Source organism: Rhinoderma darwinii, chromosome 1 (assembly GCF_050947455.1).
Source record: "Rhinoderma darwinii isolate aRhiDar2 chromosome 1, aRhiDar2.hap1, whole genome shotgun sequence".
NCBI classification, from domain to species: Eukaryota; Metazoa; Chordata; class Amphibia; order Anura; family Rhinodermatidae; genus Rhinoderma; species Rhinoderma darwinii.
Genome location: NC_134687.1, coordinates 551,931,873 through 551,950,433, shown reverse-complemented (window position 1 = coordinate 551,950,433; position 18,561 = coordinate 551,931,873). Strand labels below are relative to the sequence as shown.

Sequence of the window (18,561 nt, the reverse complement as noted above, 5' to 3'; positions counted from 1 at the left end):
GCTCTAAGGAGTGGAGAGAGCGCTATATATAGGGGCAGGAGACCAACCTATACTGACATCACCAGGCAAAAGACAGCACCCAGACTACACAAGTGTCAAGTGAACGGTGTATGAGATTACCACTTGTGGTTTGAGGAAAAACAAAACAAAACCTGTTGATAGATAGATAGATAGATAGATAGATAGATAGATAGATAGATAGATAGATAGATAGATAGATAGATAGATAGATAGATAGATAGATAGATAGATCTGAGGTAGAACTATATAGAAATTAGAGATAGATATGAGATGGATAGATAGATATGAGATGGATAGATAGATATGAGATGGATAGATAGATATGAGATGGATAGATGGATAGATGGATAGATGGATAGATGGATAGATGGATAGATGGATAGATGGATAGATGGATAGATGGATAGATGGATAGATGGATAGATGGATAGATGGATAGATGGATAGATGGATAGATGGATAGATGGATAGATGGATAGATGGATAGATAGATAGATAGATAGATAGATAGATAGATAGATAGATAGATAGATAGATAGATAGATAGATGTGACATATGTCGTTTTCCTGCTGCTGCAAAACAACATAATTCTCACCTTTAGATGCTGCAGAGCTTCTGTTTGAAAAGAAAGATAAGCGCGTTTCATAACAATCACATAATATATACAAGAAGCGACAATTTTCTCAAAGCAAAAAAAAAGGTTCTGCAGCAATTGAGGTATCTACAATAAGAAGTAATTTACCCCACTCTAAATTATAGAGAACATGAGATTAGACTGAATGGTTATGCAACTCATTGTTAACTTCTAATATATTCATTTTAGAATATTCACAATATAATGAAATACAGAGCAGAACATATTTAAAAAATTAACCGTTCAAATCACATATTTACAGTAAGGTTATCTTTAAGGCTTCATATTTTAAAAGGAGTTTTCCTACAATAAACTGTAAATTCTTACAATTGTTACAAGTCGCCTGTGACTTTTGCTCTTATAGGGAAACATTGAGGTCACAAGCAAGTCGGGTTATTCATAATTTTTGGGTAACCAAATATCACTGGTGAGCTCTAGCCTTATAAGTCAATCAGACCTAGTCCTGCAGCTCAGGCCTCACTCATGAGCATAAGACTAAGGCTACACGGCAGCCATAGATCACTGTCTCCTGATCTGCCTTGCAGGTAATGAAAGTCAAGTGGCCACAATGCGGCCGGCAAGTTGCCATGACCGCAACACAAGGTCGCAAGAAATCCGAACCTGCAGGTTGCAACGCGGCCTCATTGACTTTCAATGCCTGCGATACAATTGGGCAACACAGCGATCTACCTGTGATGCGGCCAAAGTGGCCGAGTAGCCCTAGACTTAGTCCCATTTTCATTGGAGAAGTGGACAGCCATATACAGGTCCCGGATGTCATATCCTCACTGATAACAATTTAACTGTTTTGTACTTACCTATCTAAAAGGGGTTGTTTCTGCAGCAGGTGCATTGATTTCTACAAGCTCTATTCAGATGAATGGAACGGATTTTCAGTCGTAAAAGTTTCTGCAACAAATCTGCTGCGTGTGAACTTACCCTTATATCTTAGACAAAAAAAAACAAGTTTGCTCTTCAGTACAGCTTTATGTAATGAAGAAGACAGCTGTCTATATGCAGATTTTAGGTTACTTATACACTAAAGACTAAAGTGAATTACACTTTTCCATCCAGATGGTTTTGTAGGAAACAGTTAAATGACAAATTCCACTCTGCTACATCTGTAAATGGAAAATATGCAGTTTGCCATGACCAACCACCAGGCATTGATGGGTGCAGTAGTTTTATATTTTCACACTGCTGCTTGTATTGTGTAGTGGACACACAGTCTTTTCATTCTGTAGATATATGAATGATGTCTGTTTTTCCGCAGTTATATATTGGTAAGACGTACAATAGGACTTCATTTCATTTATAAGATGTGTAATGTAGAAGTTCAAAGTGAAAATGGTTTCTAGAATATTTTACTACAAGTTTTCGGTGGAATCCGTACGTGCTGTGTCATATCATTAGTACTTCTATTTGACAGCAGTTTTAAATTACATTAGTTATCTGCACAGAAATGTTTTAAGTATAATCCTTCAGGGGATCCTCCTCTGAATGCTAATACCTTTTTTAATGCGTGCTTGAAGAGGCACTTTAATAAAACAGGTTCTTGTTAGACAATCTACTACTCCTTTTAAAATTCTGTTTGGTGCCACTTTGAAAGATTAGTTCCCTTATCTATTACACATCAATAGACATTTTCCATTGACGCTTCTATAAATAATATTTGTGCTAACATCACATTCTGCTGCCAGAACCAGATTACAGAGATGAGCAATGCTACATAGACACTAATTCTAACACTGGCGGCCGCCAATCGCCGCTATCTGGACATCCATGGCGGCCACCAGCATCTTTTACCTCTGTGCCGGCTTTCTCCTCCTCGAGCACACAGGCATGTACTGCTCCCGCCCACTGCTCGCTTCCGTAGGGTGCGCACGCGCACCCGTGTGCCCTCTTAAAGGGCCAGCGCATGCACCACTATAACCTTTCCTAGCCTATCCCTGTGCACCATGCCCTACCTAAAGCTATCCTTCCTTCCTGTGCCTGAGCGTTGTTGTGTCTATCCATGTTCGTTTAGCAAATGGTCCCTTAGTTGTATCCTGTACCCATTGTTCCTGTATCCTGTTCACTGTATCCCATATCCAGTAATTGTGTTTGTTCCAGTACGAAGTATAGTTTCTGAGTCAAGTTTGTTATCTGTGCCGAGTGCCTGTCACGCAGAGTGCCTGTCACGCAGAGTGCCTGTCACGCAGAGTGCCTGTCTATCTCTTACACAGGTACTCTTGTCCTAAAGGCTTCCATTGACTTGTTTGGCCAGCTGCTACTCCGCTACAGCCTAGTGGGTCCACATACCCCCGTAGCCGTAAAACTAATCTCTTCCTTCAGATGCAGCATGTCACACATTAATTTTGTAGAACGTTCCTTCTCCTGTGCCAACTACTGATTGGCTGACATGTAGTATAGTCCCAGTCTATACAGTAAAAAGAAGTTCCTCAGCAGTTGCAGTGTGTATATTATAGTTATGATTTCCAGATGCTGAAGAACATCATAATACACAACTCAGATGCTTCTGACATACTTTTTGAAAAAGATGATGGCGTTTCACATAAATCAGTCAATAGTGGGCAGGAAGCTGCCCGTTACTTTGGAAAAACAAGTTGCTCTGCAGCCCGACACAGAATTGTGAGGAGGGGAAATGGCTGATCTCCCGGGACACGTATAGAAAATATCTTTACATATTTCTCAGTTTTGATTGCAATGAGACAAAATAGGAGCAAATGAGAAGGGACGATTAAGGAAAGAAATATCTAGGAATGATTTAGTGTAACTTTTTTTATTTAGTCTATTTTCCATGTCTTATTTAGTGTTTCTTTCTGCTGGTTTCTACTTGTACAATACAAAACTGAAAGCAACAATCAAAGAAAATAAGAAGTAGAGGCTAGATTTTGATATAATGAATAGAATAAAATCATAGCATAGAACAACAGGTAATTGGGACCCTAACAGGATATAATATTCTCTAACAAATTACATTTTCTTTTAATTTAAAATTAATGTACTGTAATATCTAAACAATGTAGTGTTTTATAAGCCATTACATTGCACACAACTGCAGGATGATGAATACAGTGACTCGACTTCTTATGCCCCAGATGCTGCGGCTCTCTTGGGGATTACGTTTTTTGTCATTGTGGTGTTGGTGAGGATCTCGGATGTAGGCACATGTCGATATTACTAGGAGAAATTTGTACTCTTACATATCATTACCTAAATGTCACATACTCTTAAGTAATGATATCCCGTGCGTAAGTTGGATATATTGTAGATGTTTTCTTATGACTCAGGAATACACCATAAGAAAGAGAGGTTTTAATGGCACAGCATGTTTTCTGCATTTCTCAACATGGCCAAGGCTAAGTTCAGGTACAGTATTCAAAACCTGCCTGTAAGGGTGGATTCACACGAACGTGTATTGGGTCCGTGCGGGCCGCGTGGTTTTCACGCGCCACGCACAGACCAATACAAGTCTATGGGCCAGTACAGACAGTCCGTTCTTTTTGCGCGTTTGTCCGCTGCGCAAAAAGCGCGACATGGTCAATATCTCCGCGTATTTCGCGCATCACGCACCCATTGAAGTCAATGGGTGCGTGAAAACCATGCAGGTCGCACGGAAGCACTTCCATGCGAACTGCCTGTTTCGCGCACCAGCTGTCAAAAGGATGAATGTAAACAGAAAAGCACCACGTGCTTTTCTGTTTACAAACATCCAAACGGAGTGTCTTTGAGATGAGCGAACCCGGACAACCGAACCGAACTTCACCGGCAAAAAAATTTCCGGTACGCGACGTCAGGAGACAGTCACTGTCCAGGGTGCTGAAAGAGTTAAACTGGACAGTGACTTCCGATCCCAATATACATGAACGTGTAAAAAAAAAAAAAAAGAAGTTCTGACTTACCGATAACTCCCGACTTCTTCCTCCAGTCTGACCTCCCGGGATGACAATTCAGTCCAAGTGACAGCTCCAGCCAATCACAGGCCAAGCACAGGCTGCAGCGGTCACATGGACTGCGGCGTCATCCAGGGAGGTGGGGCCCGATGTCAAGAGAGGCGCGTCACCAAGGACGCGTCACCAAGGCAACGGCCGGGAGGGAAGTTCTCGGTAAGTACGAACTTTTTCTTTTTTTTAACAGGTTTCTCGATATTGTGATCGGCATTCACTGTCGAGGGTGCTGAAAGAGTTAACTGCCGATCAGTTAACTCTTTCAGCACCCTGGACAGTGACTGACGTCGACTAGACTCATCTCTATGATGGCGGCTGCGCGAAAATCACGCAGCCGCGCATCATACACGGATGACACACGGAGCTGTCAAGTGGTTTTTGCGCGCGCAAAAACGCAACGTTCGTCTGAATAAGCCCTAAGTGGAACCTGAGTTACCAATAAATCAAGTTAATCTAATAGTGGATTGGACAACTATTGGCTTCAATGCATAGGGACATGAATTCTTAAAGTTATCCAAAATGCACCCCGCAGCCGCTGCAAATGATATTTTATTCGAGATAAACTCTGCACAGCCTGTTCAATCTTATCCTAAAAAACTCAAGGTTAAAATGTTCCGTCCACTGATGTAAAACTCATGGTCATATTCCTGAAACTACACCGTACAAATTCTACCTGTGTGACATACATCGTCTTTCAGATAATTACTAGAAGTCTACTCATAGCTATCTAAGGGTTAGAAAGTAAATGGAATTGTGTTAGTCCTTTACTTCTAGCTGCCATGGTTAATACTTAATAGTAAGGCCTCATGCACACGACCGTGCATTTGCGGCCGCATACTATCCGCAATTGCAAATAGTATAGAACACATTCTATTGTATGGGCCAATGCACAGGACCAGGTTTCCATTATCCAGAGCCCTGACTGTAAAAAAAAAAAAAAAAAAAAAAAAAGAGGATATGCCATTATAGGGTCCGCAATTGCGGTCCAAGCTTATTGAAGTCAATGCACATCTTGTGTGTGCACAGTCCGTGATTGCGGACAGCCCGCAGATTACACTATGTGGCCAGTTCGTGCCGATATCACGTACCGTGCTCACAGCTACGGTCATGTGTATAAGGCCTAAGAAGAAAAGTTGCCATAAAACAAAACAGACAGTATTGTATAAAAGTTTTATTTTACAGGAGGAGAATATATTAGAATGGTCACATTGGTAAAGTTTTTGTAGAGTATACAATAATTCTGGAGTCAATCACATTCTAAAAACGCCAAATTGGGTCTTCTGTGTTGGTGCATTCAGAGCTGCACTGAGACTCAGTCCTAGAACCAGTCTGGTGTCAGCGGGATCGATAATCCCGTCATCCCACAACCTGCAGATACACACAGTCATATCATCATCAAGATTACTGGGGAAATAGACCGTTCAGAATGTTATAAAGATAACACTGAAAATACTGCTGAGGAAAAGGAGTTAAAGAAGAATGGAAAATATTTTAATGTATTGTATTTAACATGCTAATAAAATGCAAGGAAATGAAGGTAAATATCCTCATTGAGTAAATGACTGTACCTGCGACTTTTCAAATCCCTCACGCGATTTATCACAGAACACTACTGAGACTTGAAAATATTTTTAGCTAATATATATGCAGCTAATTACATGAGAAGCAGCGGCGTACCTACCATAGAGGAAGACCGGGTGATAGGCCTATAGAGAGAGCGGAAGGGGGGCTGGGAATGAACTGCTACTCCTGCTTCCTGACAGAGCCAAAGATTTTTCGGTATCTGCCACTAGGGGGAGCTCATTACATAAATTTTTTTACAGCTCATTGAATTCAATCGTAGCTATATAAATCCATATGCATTGAGCTCCACCTAGTGGTGACTGCAGTCACCCAGAGTTTTATCATGTACTGTGTAAAGGGAAGCTGGGGATTTGGAGCTCTATGGGGAGATTTATCAATGTATTTAGAACCAGTTGGTTATATGGCATAAATACATTGGAAAATATGGAGTTCAGGCCAAACACCAACACCGCTTTTTATGACATATCAATTTGTTGGTAAAAGTGGGCACAGCTTCAGAGTCTTGCTGAGTGCAACTCATTTATAAAAAATTACTGCCACTTTTCTATTTGGAGAAGTGTCGGAAAACACTTTTAGCCATGAACAGAGCGTGCAGTCAGTACTAATAAAGATCCCATATGTCTGAAAACCAGCGCGCCAACCCCTACACACCTCTGTTAAGAAATTATGGAAATTAACCTCAAAGTAATACATTTGTCGGAGCTCTCTGTGGTCGGGGGGGGGGGGAGGGGTGAAGCCCTTTCTACGTTTTGCTATGAGTCCCTATAATTTCTGATGAGATTTGCTACTTATATCTAATCTATTATTTAATGATGTATACACTGGTTATAAAAAGTCTACACACCCCTGTTAAAATGCCAGTTTTTTTTGTCATGTTACAATATCAGTCCAAGATGAATCATTTCAGAACTTTTTCCACCTTTAATGTGACCCATAATCTGTACAATCCCATTGAAAAAAAGAATTGAAATCTTTTAGGGTGGAAAAATAAAAAAATAAAAACTACAATATAGAATAACGTGGTTGCATAAGTGTGAACACCCTGTTAGAATTGGGGATGTGGTTGTATTCAGAATTAGCCAATCACATTTAAACTCATGTTAAATAGTAGTCCGTACACAGCTGCCATTATTTATAGTGATTCTGAGTAACCCCACATAAAGTTCAGCTGTTTGATTAGGATTTTCTTTGCTGCATTTGACATCTTACGCCACAAACATTGCGGAATATTCACTGCATGGATCTTCCCAGAAACCGTGTAAAACAGAAGTCTATGTAATTTAGTGAAATTGATCAGCCGATCTAAAGAAACGTAGGCAGAGTGATAAACGTTACCGGGACTGGAGGCTCCTAATGACTCATAAATACACACTGTTCAATGAGGATCTGGCTCTAATTTGATTTATAATTTAAACACTGAGAAAACACATCGAATAGGAGACAAAAGGGAAAGTGCCAAAGTTACAAGTGTGCAGCATTCCCTCATACAGTATTATGCTCCTATTGGTCTTGGTGTACGAACACAATGCTTGACCTGGTCACTCCCAAAAAGTAGCGTCATACTTCTATTCCCTGAGCATATAAATCTCACTAGAATGAATCTCCCTTATTGGAAAAAATACCAATTTCTAAACAAGCTGTATACAGCAGAGGTGGCAATTCCACTGACAGATCTATTATTCATGAGAATGCAATCTATCAGTTCAGAAGAAACTTCTCGTAAAGGGTTATTCCTATCTTATCAAGTAATGGCAGAGCCCTAGGGTATGCCATGACTTTATCATGGGTGCTGGTTCCTGTTTAAGGAAACCCCTCATTAGATATTGTTTTCTATCCATCTTGTGTACTGTATATGGTGATACGGTATGAAATGTTGGTAATATTCCTAGTTCGGATCATTTTATGATTGGTGGCCGACCTCTAGTATCCCCACCGATCTTGGGAATGATTTAGCGTTGCGTCTATTAAACTGATGTGGATGGAAAAGCAGTGAAGGGGACGCAGCACTAAATCCGCACTATGGCCCCTTCATTCTCAGGATTAGTGGGGGACCCAGAGGTTAGACCCCCCCCCACCAATTATAAAGAGATGGCATATCCTAGCTAGGAATATTACCAACATTTCATACCGTATCACCCTATACAGTACACAACATGCAATTTTAATAATATCTAATAAGGGGTTTCTTTAAACAGGAATATTTTGTTCATATATTTATGTATCAATAAACTGAATCATGTATTAGGAACCAGGAACTAATCCCCAATATTTTACAACTTTACCATTAGAGTCTAAATATAAAACACTTTTTGGAATTACTGGAACTCACCACATTGAGTGCATTCCCCATAAAATAAAAATTCTGGAGAATCTTTTCTTAGAACTCTGCGTTGTGCTGTTCCTCTGTTATTCCTCTAGGAAATGTATGAATAAATTATCAATTGGGTGTTACCATTCCCCTTGTTTCTGCAGGGTGTGACACTGTCCAATCAGTGCTGACAGAGTGAGAGTGTACGGACACAACCTTGTGTACCCATATCCCTTCCCTTTTTCCCATCCCTTGGTTTAACTTGATGGACATGTCTTTTTTTAACTGTCCTAACTATGTAACTATTAACAAAGAAAATGGTAACATAGTTGTCAATTTATTCATACATTTCAAAGAGGAATAACAGAGGAATGGCATAACACAGAGTTATAAGACAAGATGGTCCAGAATTTTTATTTTATGGGGAATACAAGTATTTACTACAACAGACATGTCATTAGATTCAGGCAACTGCAGCAATCGACATGTTTATGTACAACAGCAATCACCCATTGGACTTTTATTGCCAATCATCACAGTGTTCCACTTAGATAAGCTGTTGCCACGGCTGTGCGGAAATTACCCGTGGATGATAAATATTTGCCAAGATGTGTCACCATGGGCCCATTTGACAAGCAACAAGACAGCGATCTGCTGACCTTTCATACTGTTACAGGAAACATTACATTGTAAACCCTGGATACGGGCCCTTTTGTGAGTCTACATATCATCTCACCTGGCACTGGAGTAGTATGGATTGCCTTCCTCCTCAAATCGTTTGATTATCGGATCCTTAAGAGCAGCTTCTTCCTTGTCTGAAAACTGAAATCAAAAGAACACAAAGCAAATGATAAAATTTAATTGTATATCAAATACAGCCCAAGATAATTAACTTGGGTAACTGGTGTAAAAAAAATTAAATTATGGTTGTATAATGTGTTGATGTAGACTATGTTAGAAAATAAAGGCACGCTAAGGCTAAGTTCACACTTGTATAATCCACTACCCTGATCTGTTTTTAGATCAGAATAAGGTTAAAAACGGATCAGTTAAAAGACCCATTGAAATCAAAATAACAGATGCAAACCGATTACAACCCGCTTATATCCGTTTTACATTGACACCATAGATAAAAATAAGCTATTCGTTAGTCATCCGTTTTTTTTTTTGAACGGAGTAAAAGTCCTGTACTCTGCACTTTTATCTCCGTCAAAAAATTGGATGACTAACATAATGGACGCAAATGGGTGCAATTAAAAATCCCATTGATTTCAATGGGATTTTTAACGGATCCGTTTTTATCCTTAGGCTTCGTTCACATCTGCGTTAGAGGCTCCGTTAGGGGCCTCCGTGGCAGATCAGGCCGAGTTTACCGGAAACAATAGCGCAGCATGCTGTGCTATTGTCTCTGGTAAAACGACGGACACCCCAACGGAAAGGCGACGGAACCTATTAAAGTCAAGATATTTACCTTCCGTTATTACCTTGTTCTGCTCCTCTGACGAAGCAGAAAAACAAAATAGCCCGACGCAGGTGTGAACATAGCCTTATTCTGATCTAAAAACAGATCAGAGTAAGAGATTATACAATGCAAGTGTGAATTTAGCCTAATTCTAGTTAGCATAGCGCTCATATAGAAAATATTGAACGTTTCCATAACGGACAAACCTGGAAATAAATGTCCTTAAGTGAACAGATTTCATAACCAAGAAAAAAAACAACAATTCGATGCCATACAGAACATGACTTCAGGGCAAACAATTACAATTATGATATGAATCAAACATGCAGACAATTCCCCATTATTTATAATCTTAAATAATGAAATTAGCGCACAGTCTAAAATCACATTACTGTCAGAGTTTGACAAACCAAGGTGCGTTTTTTATTGCATGTTTTAATAACAAGGCGACAACTGAGAATTTCAGATATAGATAAACAGAAATGTATAATGGTAATGTTCTCAAGCTGCAAAATATTTATATCACAGAGACATGAACGTACACATGATGTAATTATTACTTCCAATGTATCCACATTAGCACATCACCATTATATTATAAAACTGGTCTTATGAGACAAAGGCACTTTAAATAAGGGCATCTAAAACATGCCAATGAAGAGTGGGCTAAGAGCAGCTACTATACAGCGCCCAGAACCAGAGCTTTCAGTGATGCAAGAACAGTGTGGCAAAAGCCCTGGTCTCAGCCAATCAGCTTAGAACACTCCTCAATGCGGAGTGGCTGCAAGCAGATAACTTTTCAGCTGGATGCAGGCACAGAACACAGTCCCCCCAGATTATATTAGGAAATTGTATAAAGAGCAACCTCCTAATATAAAGCTATAATTGAAAACTCTTTCCTTGGTTTTGAGAGCATTCAGATGTTAACCTGAATGGGTACAGAGAGAATTTAAAATGTTCACCATTCTGCACAGTTGTTCTACTGTACTGCTCTCTACCTGTACTACATGCACTGTACTGCTCTCTACCCGTACTACATGTACTGTACTGCTCTCTACCTGTACTACATGCGCTATACTGCTCTCTACCTGTACTACATGTACTGTACTGCTCTCTACCTGTACTTCATGCGCTATACTGCTCTCTGCCTGTACTACATGTGCTATACTGCTCTCTGCCTGTACTACATATGCTGTACTGCTCTCTGCCTGTACTACATGTACTAAACTGCTCTCTACCTGTACTACATGAACTGTACTGCTCTCTGCCTGTACTACATGTGCTATACTGCTCTCTGCCTGTACTACATGTACTGTACTGCTCTCTGCCTGTACTACATGTACTGTACTGCTCTCTGCCTGTACTACATGTACTGTACTGCTCTCTGCCTGTACTACATGTACTGCACTGCTCTCTGACTGTACTCCATGCACTGTACTGCTCTCTACCAGTACTACATGTACTGCACTGCTCTCTACCTGTACTACATGTGCTATACTTCTCTCTACCGGTGCTACATGTACTGTACTGCTCTCTACCTGTACTGCATGTACTGTACTGCTCTCTACCTGTATTACATGTACTATACTGCTCTCTACCTGTGCTACTTGTACTATACTGCTCTCTACCTGTGCTACATGTACTATACTGCTCTCTACCCATTATGTGTACTGCACTGCTATGTATCTACCCGACTTCATGTACTGTACTGCTCTATACCTGTACTACATGTGCTATACTGCTCTCTACCTGTACTGCATATGCTATACTGCTCTCTACCTGTACTACATGTGCTATACTTCTCTCTACCGGTACTACATGTACTGTACTGCTCTCTACCTGTACAACATGTACTATATTGTTCCCTACCTGTACTACATGTACTGTTCTCTACCTGTACAACATGCCCTGTACTGCGCTCTACCTGTACTACATGCACTGTACTGCTCTCTACCTGTACAACATGTACTATACTGTTCCCTACCTGTACTACATGTACTGTTCTCTAGCTGTACTGCATGTACTGTACTGCTCTCTACCTGTATTACATGTACTATACTGCTCTCTACCCATTATGTGTACTGCACTGCTATGTATCTACCCGACTTCATGTACTGTACTGCTCTATACCTGTACTACATGTGCTATACTGCTCTCTACCTGTACTACATCTACTGTTCTGCTCTCTACCTGTACTACATCTACTGTACTGCTCTCTACCTGTACTATATCTACTGTACTGCTCTCTACCTGTACTACATGTACTGTACTGCTCTCTACCTGTACAACATGTACTGTACTGTTCCCTACCTGTACTACATGTACTGTTCTCTACCTGTACTGCATGTACTGTACTGCTCTCTACCTGTATTACATGTACTATACTGCTCTCTACCTGTACAACATGCCCTGTACTGCGCTCTACCTCTACTACATGCACTGTTCTGTTCTCTACCTGTACTACATGTACTGTACTGCTCTCTACCTGTACTTCATGTACTATACAGCTCTCTACCTGTTAAGTGTACTGTACTGCTATGCATCTACCCATACTACATGTACTGTACTGCTCTCTACCTGTTCTACATGTACTGTTCCCTACCTGTACTGCATGTACTGTACTGCTCTCTACCTGTGGTACATGTACTGTACTGCTCCCTACCTGTACAACATGCCCTGTACTGCGCTCTACCTGTACTACATGCACTGTACTGCTCTCTACCCGTACTACATGTACTGTACAGTTATCTCCCTGTACTACATGTACTGTACTGCTCTCTACCTGTACTACATGTCCTGTATGGTTATCTCCCTGTACTACATGTACTGTACTGCTCTCTACCTGTACTACATGTCCTGTATGGTTATCTCCCGGTACTACATGTACTTTACTGATCTCTACCTGTACTACATGTCCTGTACAGTTATCTCCCTGTACTACATGTACTGTACTGCCCTCTAACTGTGCTATATTATACTGGTCTTTACTTGTGCTACATGTACATTGCTGTTCTCTATTTCTGCTAAATGTAAATTACTTTTCCCTACCTGTTCCAGTTGAAGCTTCTCCTTTAAACATCATTTTACTATTACTGTATACTGTTTGTACTATACAACCCTGCAGAAGCTCTTGTTCTTTATATAGAAAGCAATGCACTAGCTTAAAGTGTAGCTAAACGTTTGACAAACTTCTGACATATCATAGTGACATGTGAGAAGTTTGGATTGGTGGGGGTCCGAGCACTGAGACCCCCACCAATCGCTAGAACGAAGCAACTGAAGTGCTCGTATGAGCGCTTAGCCGCTTCGTGCCTGTTCAGCTATTTCCGGAAATAAATGTATCGGTGTACGGACGCAATAGAAAGTTTATGAGCCCGTACACCGATACATTGGCTTTCCGGAAAAAGCCGAACAGACACGAAGTGCCCACACGAGCACTTCAGCTGCTTCGTTCTAGCGATTGGTGGGGGTCTCAGTGCTCGGACCCCCACCAATCCAAACTTCTGACATGTCTCTATGATATGTCAGAAGTTTGTCAAACGTTTAGCTACACTTTAAAGCTTTTTTTGAACTTTTCCTTCCTTAGTGTTAATTTTTCCTTATTTTTGGTTAACATTTTGGAGGCTTCTGAAACAATTACTAGCTATAGTCTCAAGTTACGGTACAATATTTTAAAGTTACAAGGGTGGTCCCAGAATATTTATTAATAATAATAATGTAACTTGAGGGAGAACTGTATATGCGCAGTTAGTCTATTTAAGATAATTTGAGAAACAAAGACGTAGAAGAAAAAAAAATTATTGAAGTGCAATAAAGAAACTACAAGCAGTTTTCATTAAGCTTGAACTGATGTATTACCAAAAAAGAATAGTTAAAGAACTTCAAAATCTATTCCACCAAATCTACAATTCTATTATTAGATGGTATAAGCGTTATTGACCAATTACTCAGAATAAGCACAAAGATTCACAACATTCAAAGTAGTGGCAGGCAGATGCTAAAAGTAAAAACGAATATTAGTTTTTAGCAGCTAACAAACATTTATGCCGCAGCATTAAATTAAAAGTGTCATCTCAGATCCACCCCCAAAAAAACAAAACAAAAAAATGTTTGTGCCAAGAATCTTCTTATATTACCAAACACTACTGATGACTCACAGTACAAGTGACACATACTGAAAGACAGGGCACACTTCAAGAGATTGGACACATATGTCTAATTTAACAATAATACAATGTGCTGTGAGATGGAAAAGGTCAAAATAAAGAAAACTCATTTCCATTGTCTGCACACTCTGAACATATAATTCTGGGCCTATATACGGCAATTATCAGTGCACAGTACATGGGGATACTTGCAACAAAGGAACTATTCAATGTCTGCGGATCTGTAAAAACCAAGAAACTCAATACTCAAGTCATTTCTACATTGCTATGTTATTCTGCTATCTTGAATATGGAATAGAAGTAGGTACTTACGATTAAAAGTCTGTGATTCTACTACCATTTCTAAGAACCTATCATAATATTGCACTCGAATAAGACGGGAGTCGCTCCTTAAAATTCAGCCATGTAGCAGACGCAGGATAAGACAGTGGTCATCTTTCATAGTATACTCAGAATATTAGATTTTTTAATAAAGACATTCTACCGCGCTGTACACACTCACACTGGTCATATTGGAATTCAACATATTGGCCCACATTTAGGCTAGTTTAGTGTAAACTGTGGCAAAAAAAGATGCAAACAAGTCCTTTAACAACTTTTTTTGTCAAATTTGAAAGGTGGGTGGGTGTCCAAGGAGGCATAGTCTAAGTCAAATTTTTAAAATAAAATCAGTAAAAAAGGCGCAAATTTCCAGCACAAATCTACAACTGCTCATGGCCAGTCAAAATGCCTTACATATAAAATTGTCGTGTGCCCTTTAATAAATTTGGCAAATATCACTATCTCCTCCACTTAGACTAATGAAAAAAACAGCAGTCCTAGCCATATTCATACCTTCCAACTTTCAAGTATCACAAAGAGGGATAATTTTTTTAAATTTTAAGCCACTCCTCTAATCCCACCCAATCTCCGTCTATACACACCCAGTTCAGCCCATACAGTATCATGCTCCCATAGTGCCTCCCACACAGTATAATGTCAAATAGCTGCCACCATTCAGTATAATGCCCCCATAGTTGTACCCATACAGTAGAAAGCCAACACAGATTCTACCATGCAGTATAATGCCCACAGATGCCCCATACAGTATAATGCCCAAATTCCCTCATACAGCATAATGCTCCATAGCTGCCCCATGCAGCCTAATGCCCAAACAAATCCCCCCCATACAGCATAATGCCCCAATAGCTGCCCAATAAAGTATAATGCCCATACAGATGCCCCCATACAGCTTAATGCCCCGTAGCTGTCCCATACAGCTTAATGCCCCATAGCTGCCCCATACAGCTTAATGCCCCATAGCTGCCCCCATACAGCATAATGCCCCCCTAGCTGCCCTTATACAGTATAATGCCCCCAAATCTGCCCCTAGTGCCAGTGTCCACATATTAAGTGCCAGTGCCCTTGTACATAGTGCCATACTGCTCATGTAGATAGTGCCCCTATATAGTGCCACAGTGTCCATGTTAATAGCACCACCCTCCCTGTAGCTAGCGCTAAACCCGTAGAGGGAAGCCCTGATGTCACTGTCCATATATGGACAGTGACATCAGTGGCTACTCCTTGAGCGGAATCCCCATTGCCGACTCTGGCCGGGATTCTGCTCCAGGAGGGCCCCTGACGTCAATGTCTAAATATAGACATTGACGTCAGGGGCTCCTCCTGGAGTGGAATCCTCGGCCAGATCATCGGCAACGGGGAATCCGCGAAATCAGTAGCCACTGACGTCACTGTCCATATATGGACAGTGAAGTCAAGGGCTTCCCCGAGCAAAGCGCTTAAAGTAGCGCTGTGCCCAGGGAGTCCTCAGCAAGCAGAGGAGCTCTCTCTGCTAATTCTGAAGCAGAAGCTGATGGTTCTCTGCTTCAGCATTGGTTTCAACTGTTTCTGCATCCTGAGGACGCAGATACAGTTGACAGCGGGACATAACCCCGGTCGCCCGGGACTGTCCCGCGGAATCCGGGACGGTTGGGAGGTATGCACATTGCCCTAACACATGAACTAATCTTTTAGGAAGTCAATATCCCAAAAAGTTTTTTATGATCATCATATAGATATTTACCTTGTTCGTCTCTAAACTAGACTCCCGATACTGTATACAATTTACATAATGTTTCAGAGTTTATTATACAGATTTCCTACATCACTTGGTATATTCTTAGTTCTCTTTTATATAATACTCTCAGTGTTGCACATTTAATTCATTGGGGTGTACACAACAATAATATATCACTAACTATATACAATCTACTATTCACATAATTCTAGCTATATTACATATAAAACATTTCCATAAGAAAGACAGATTATAAAGATACTATATACTAGAGCTAAATCACATTTTGTAAAAGATCTCCCTACAACATCACAAACTTGCAGTGCTCTAGACACCATTAGATATTTTGCTGTGCTCTAGACACCATTAGATATTTTAGTTCTACTCCTTCCTAATACATTTTCCTTTTTATGACAAGTATAAAGGAGAAGCAAAGGAAAATAAAAGATTACACGCGCATCCTTTATACTGTGGCATACTAAGTGAACGCCCACCCTTGAATCTAAACTTTTTTTTCTTATTCTAAATAACTCCAAAATGTTGTGCTGATTAATTTCTTAATATAGCATTATAGCAGTCGGAGCTCCTTTTTTCCTGATACAGAGCACCAAAAATTCAGGTTGCCTGTAGCCACCGCTATTTTGAACTTAGGAGCTTACTGCAAACTACTTAGGCTCCATTCCTATCCAGTTTTTTGGCCTACTTTTGATGTATATGCTTGGAAAAGCTCTTGACGTATACGTTAAAAGTAGACTGTAACGATTGCCTAACAGTGGCATCCGTCACCCAAAGACTAATGTGGTATCTGCTTAACAGACACGTCATGACCTCTGATGACCCTTTTCATGACGTATATGTTAAATGGATACCATTACAACCTATTGTATCCATCACAGGCATCCATCTCCCCTAGACTACTATGATATCCGTCCAACGTTTACGACATAAAAAACTATTGATAAGACCATGACTTATATGTTAAACGGATGCCTGTGACGTATGCCATACAGTGGTATGTATCCCTATAGGCTCCCATATTAAAAAAAATGTATACTGTGTAGTATGTAGTTTGTTTTTTTTACGGTGTTCCGTTGTAAGGAATAGTGTAGTCTACTACGCTATTCCATGCTTTAAAAAAACAAACAAAAAAAAGGTATTCAAAACACTCATCAGCCTCACAGAAGCCAAAAGGACACTGTTTTGCCCTCCGTCGGGCTAATAGAGCCCTATGGACACGTTCAGCGTGTGCGTCGGGAGCTTTCCTGACGTACACACTAAAGGTAGGGCAAAAAAAGGGAAGTGAATGAGACCTTATACATCCCTTAACCCCTTCAGGACCAAGCTCATTTTGGCCTTCAGGACCAGACCCATTTTTTCAAATCTGACATATTTCACTTTATGTGGTAATAACTCCGGAACGCTTTTACCTATCAAAGTGATTCTGAGATTGTTTTCTCGTGACACATTGGACTTTATGATAGTGGAAAAATGTGGTCGATAAATTCAATATTTACCAGTGAAAAACACCAAAATTTGGTGAAAAATTGCAAAAATTTGCATTTTTCTAAATGTAAATGTATCTGCTTGTAAGACAGGCAGTTATACCACACAAAATTGTTGCTAATTAACATCCCCCATATGTCTACTTTAGATTGGCATCGTTTTTTGAACATCCTTTTATTGTTCTATGACATCACAAGGCTTAGAACTTTAGCAGCAATTTCTCACATTTTCAAGAAAATTTCAAAAGGCTATTTTTACAGGGGCCAGTTCAGTTGTGAAGCGGCTTTTAGGGCCTTATATATTAGAAACCGCCAAAAAGTCACCCCATTTTAAAATCTTCACCCCTCAAAGTATTCAAAACAGCATTTAGAAAGTTTCTTAACCCTTTAAACGTTTCACAGGAATTAAAGCAACGTAGAGGTGAAATTTTCAAATTTCATTTTTTTTTGCAGAAATTCATTTTTATTCTATTTTTTTTGTAACACAGAAGTTTTTACCAGAGAAACGCAACTCAATATTTATTGCCCAGATTCTGCAGTTTTTAGAAATATCCCACATGTGGCCCTAGTGTGGTAATGGACTGAAGCACCGGCCTCAGAAGCAAAGGAGCACCCAGTGGATTTTGGGCCTCCTTTTTATTAGAAAATATTTTAGGCTCCATGTCAGGTTTCAAGGGCTCTTTCGGTGCCAAAACAGTGGAAATCCACCAAAAGTGACCCCATTTTGGAAACTACACCCCTTGAGGAAATTATCTAGGGGTATAGTGAGCATTTTGACCCCGCAGGTTTTTTGCAGAAATTATTGGAAGTAGGCCGTGAAAATAAAAATCGTCATTCTTTCAAAGATTATGTAGGTTTAGCTAATTTTTTCTAATTT

The 18,561-nt window shown here is 40.1% G+C and overlaps 1 protein-coding gene across 1 annotated transcript in view; it reads right to left on the bottom strand.

Annotated features, from left to right (window-relative positions):
- Positions 1 to 5,762: 5,762 nt before the first annotated feature.
- Positions 5,763 to 18,561, bottom strand: part of MCCC2 (methylcrotonyl-CoA carboxylase subunit 2) — a 117,315-nt gene continuing 104,516 nt past the window's right edge. Inside the window, exons 16-17 of the mRNA XM_075838036.1 lie at positions 9,235 to 9,320; positions 5,763 to 5,974 (exon numbers count right to left, since the gene is read on the bottom strand). Coding sequence (XP_075694151.1) covers positions 5,857 to 5,974; positions 9,235 to 9,320 — 204 coding nt within the window. The 3' untranslated portion in view covers positions 5,763 to 5,856. The remainder of the gene's footprint in view (positions 5,975 to 9,234; positions 9,321 to 18,561) is intronic.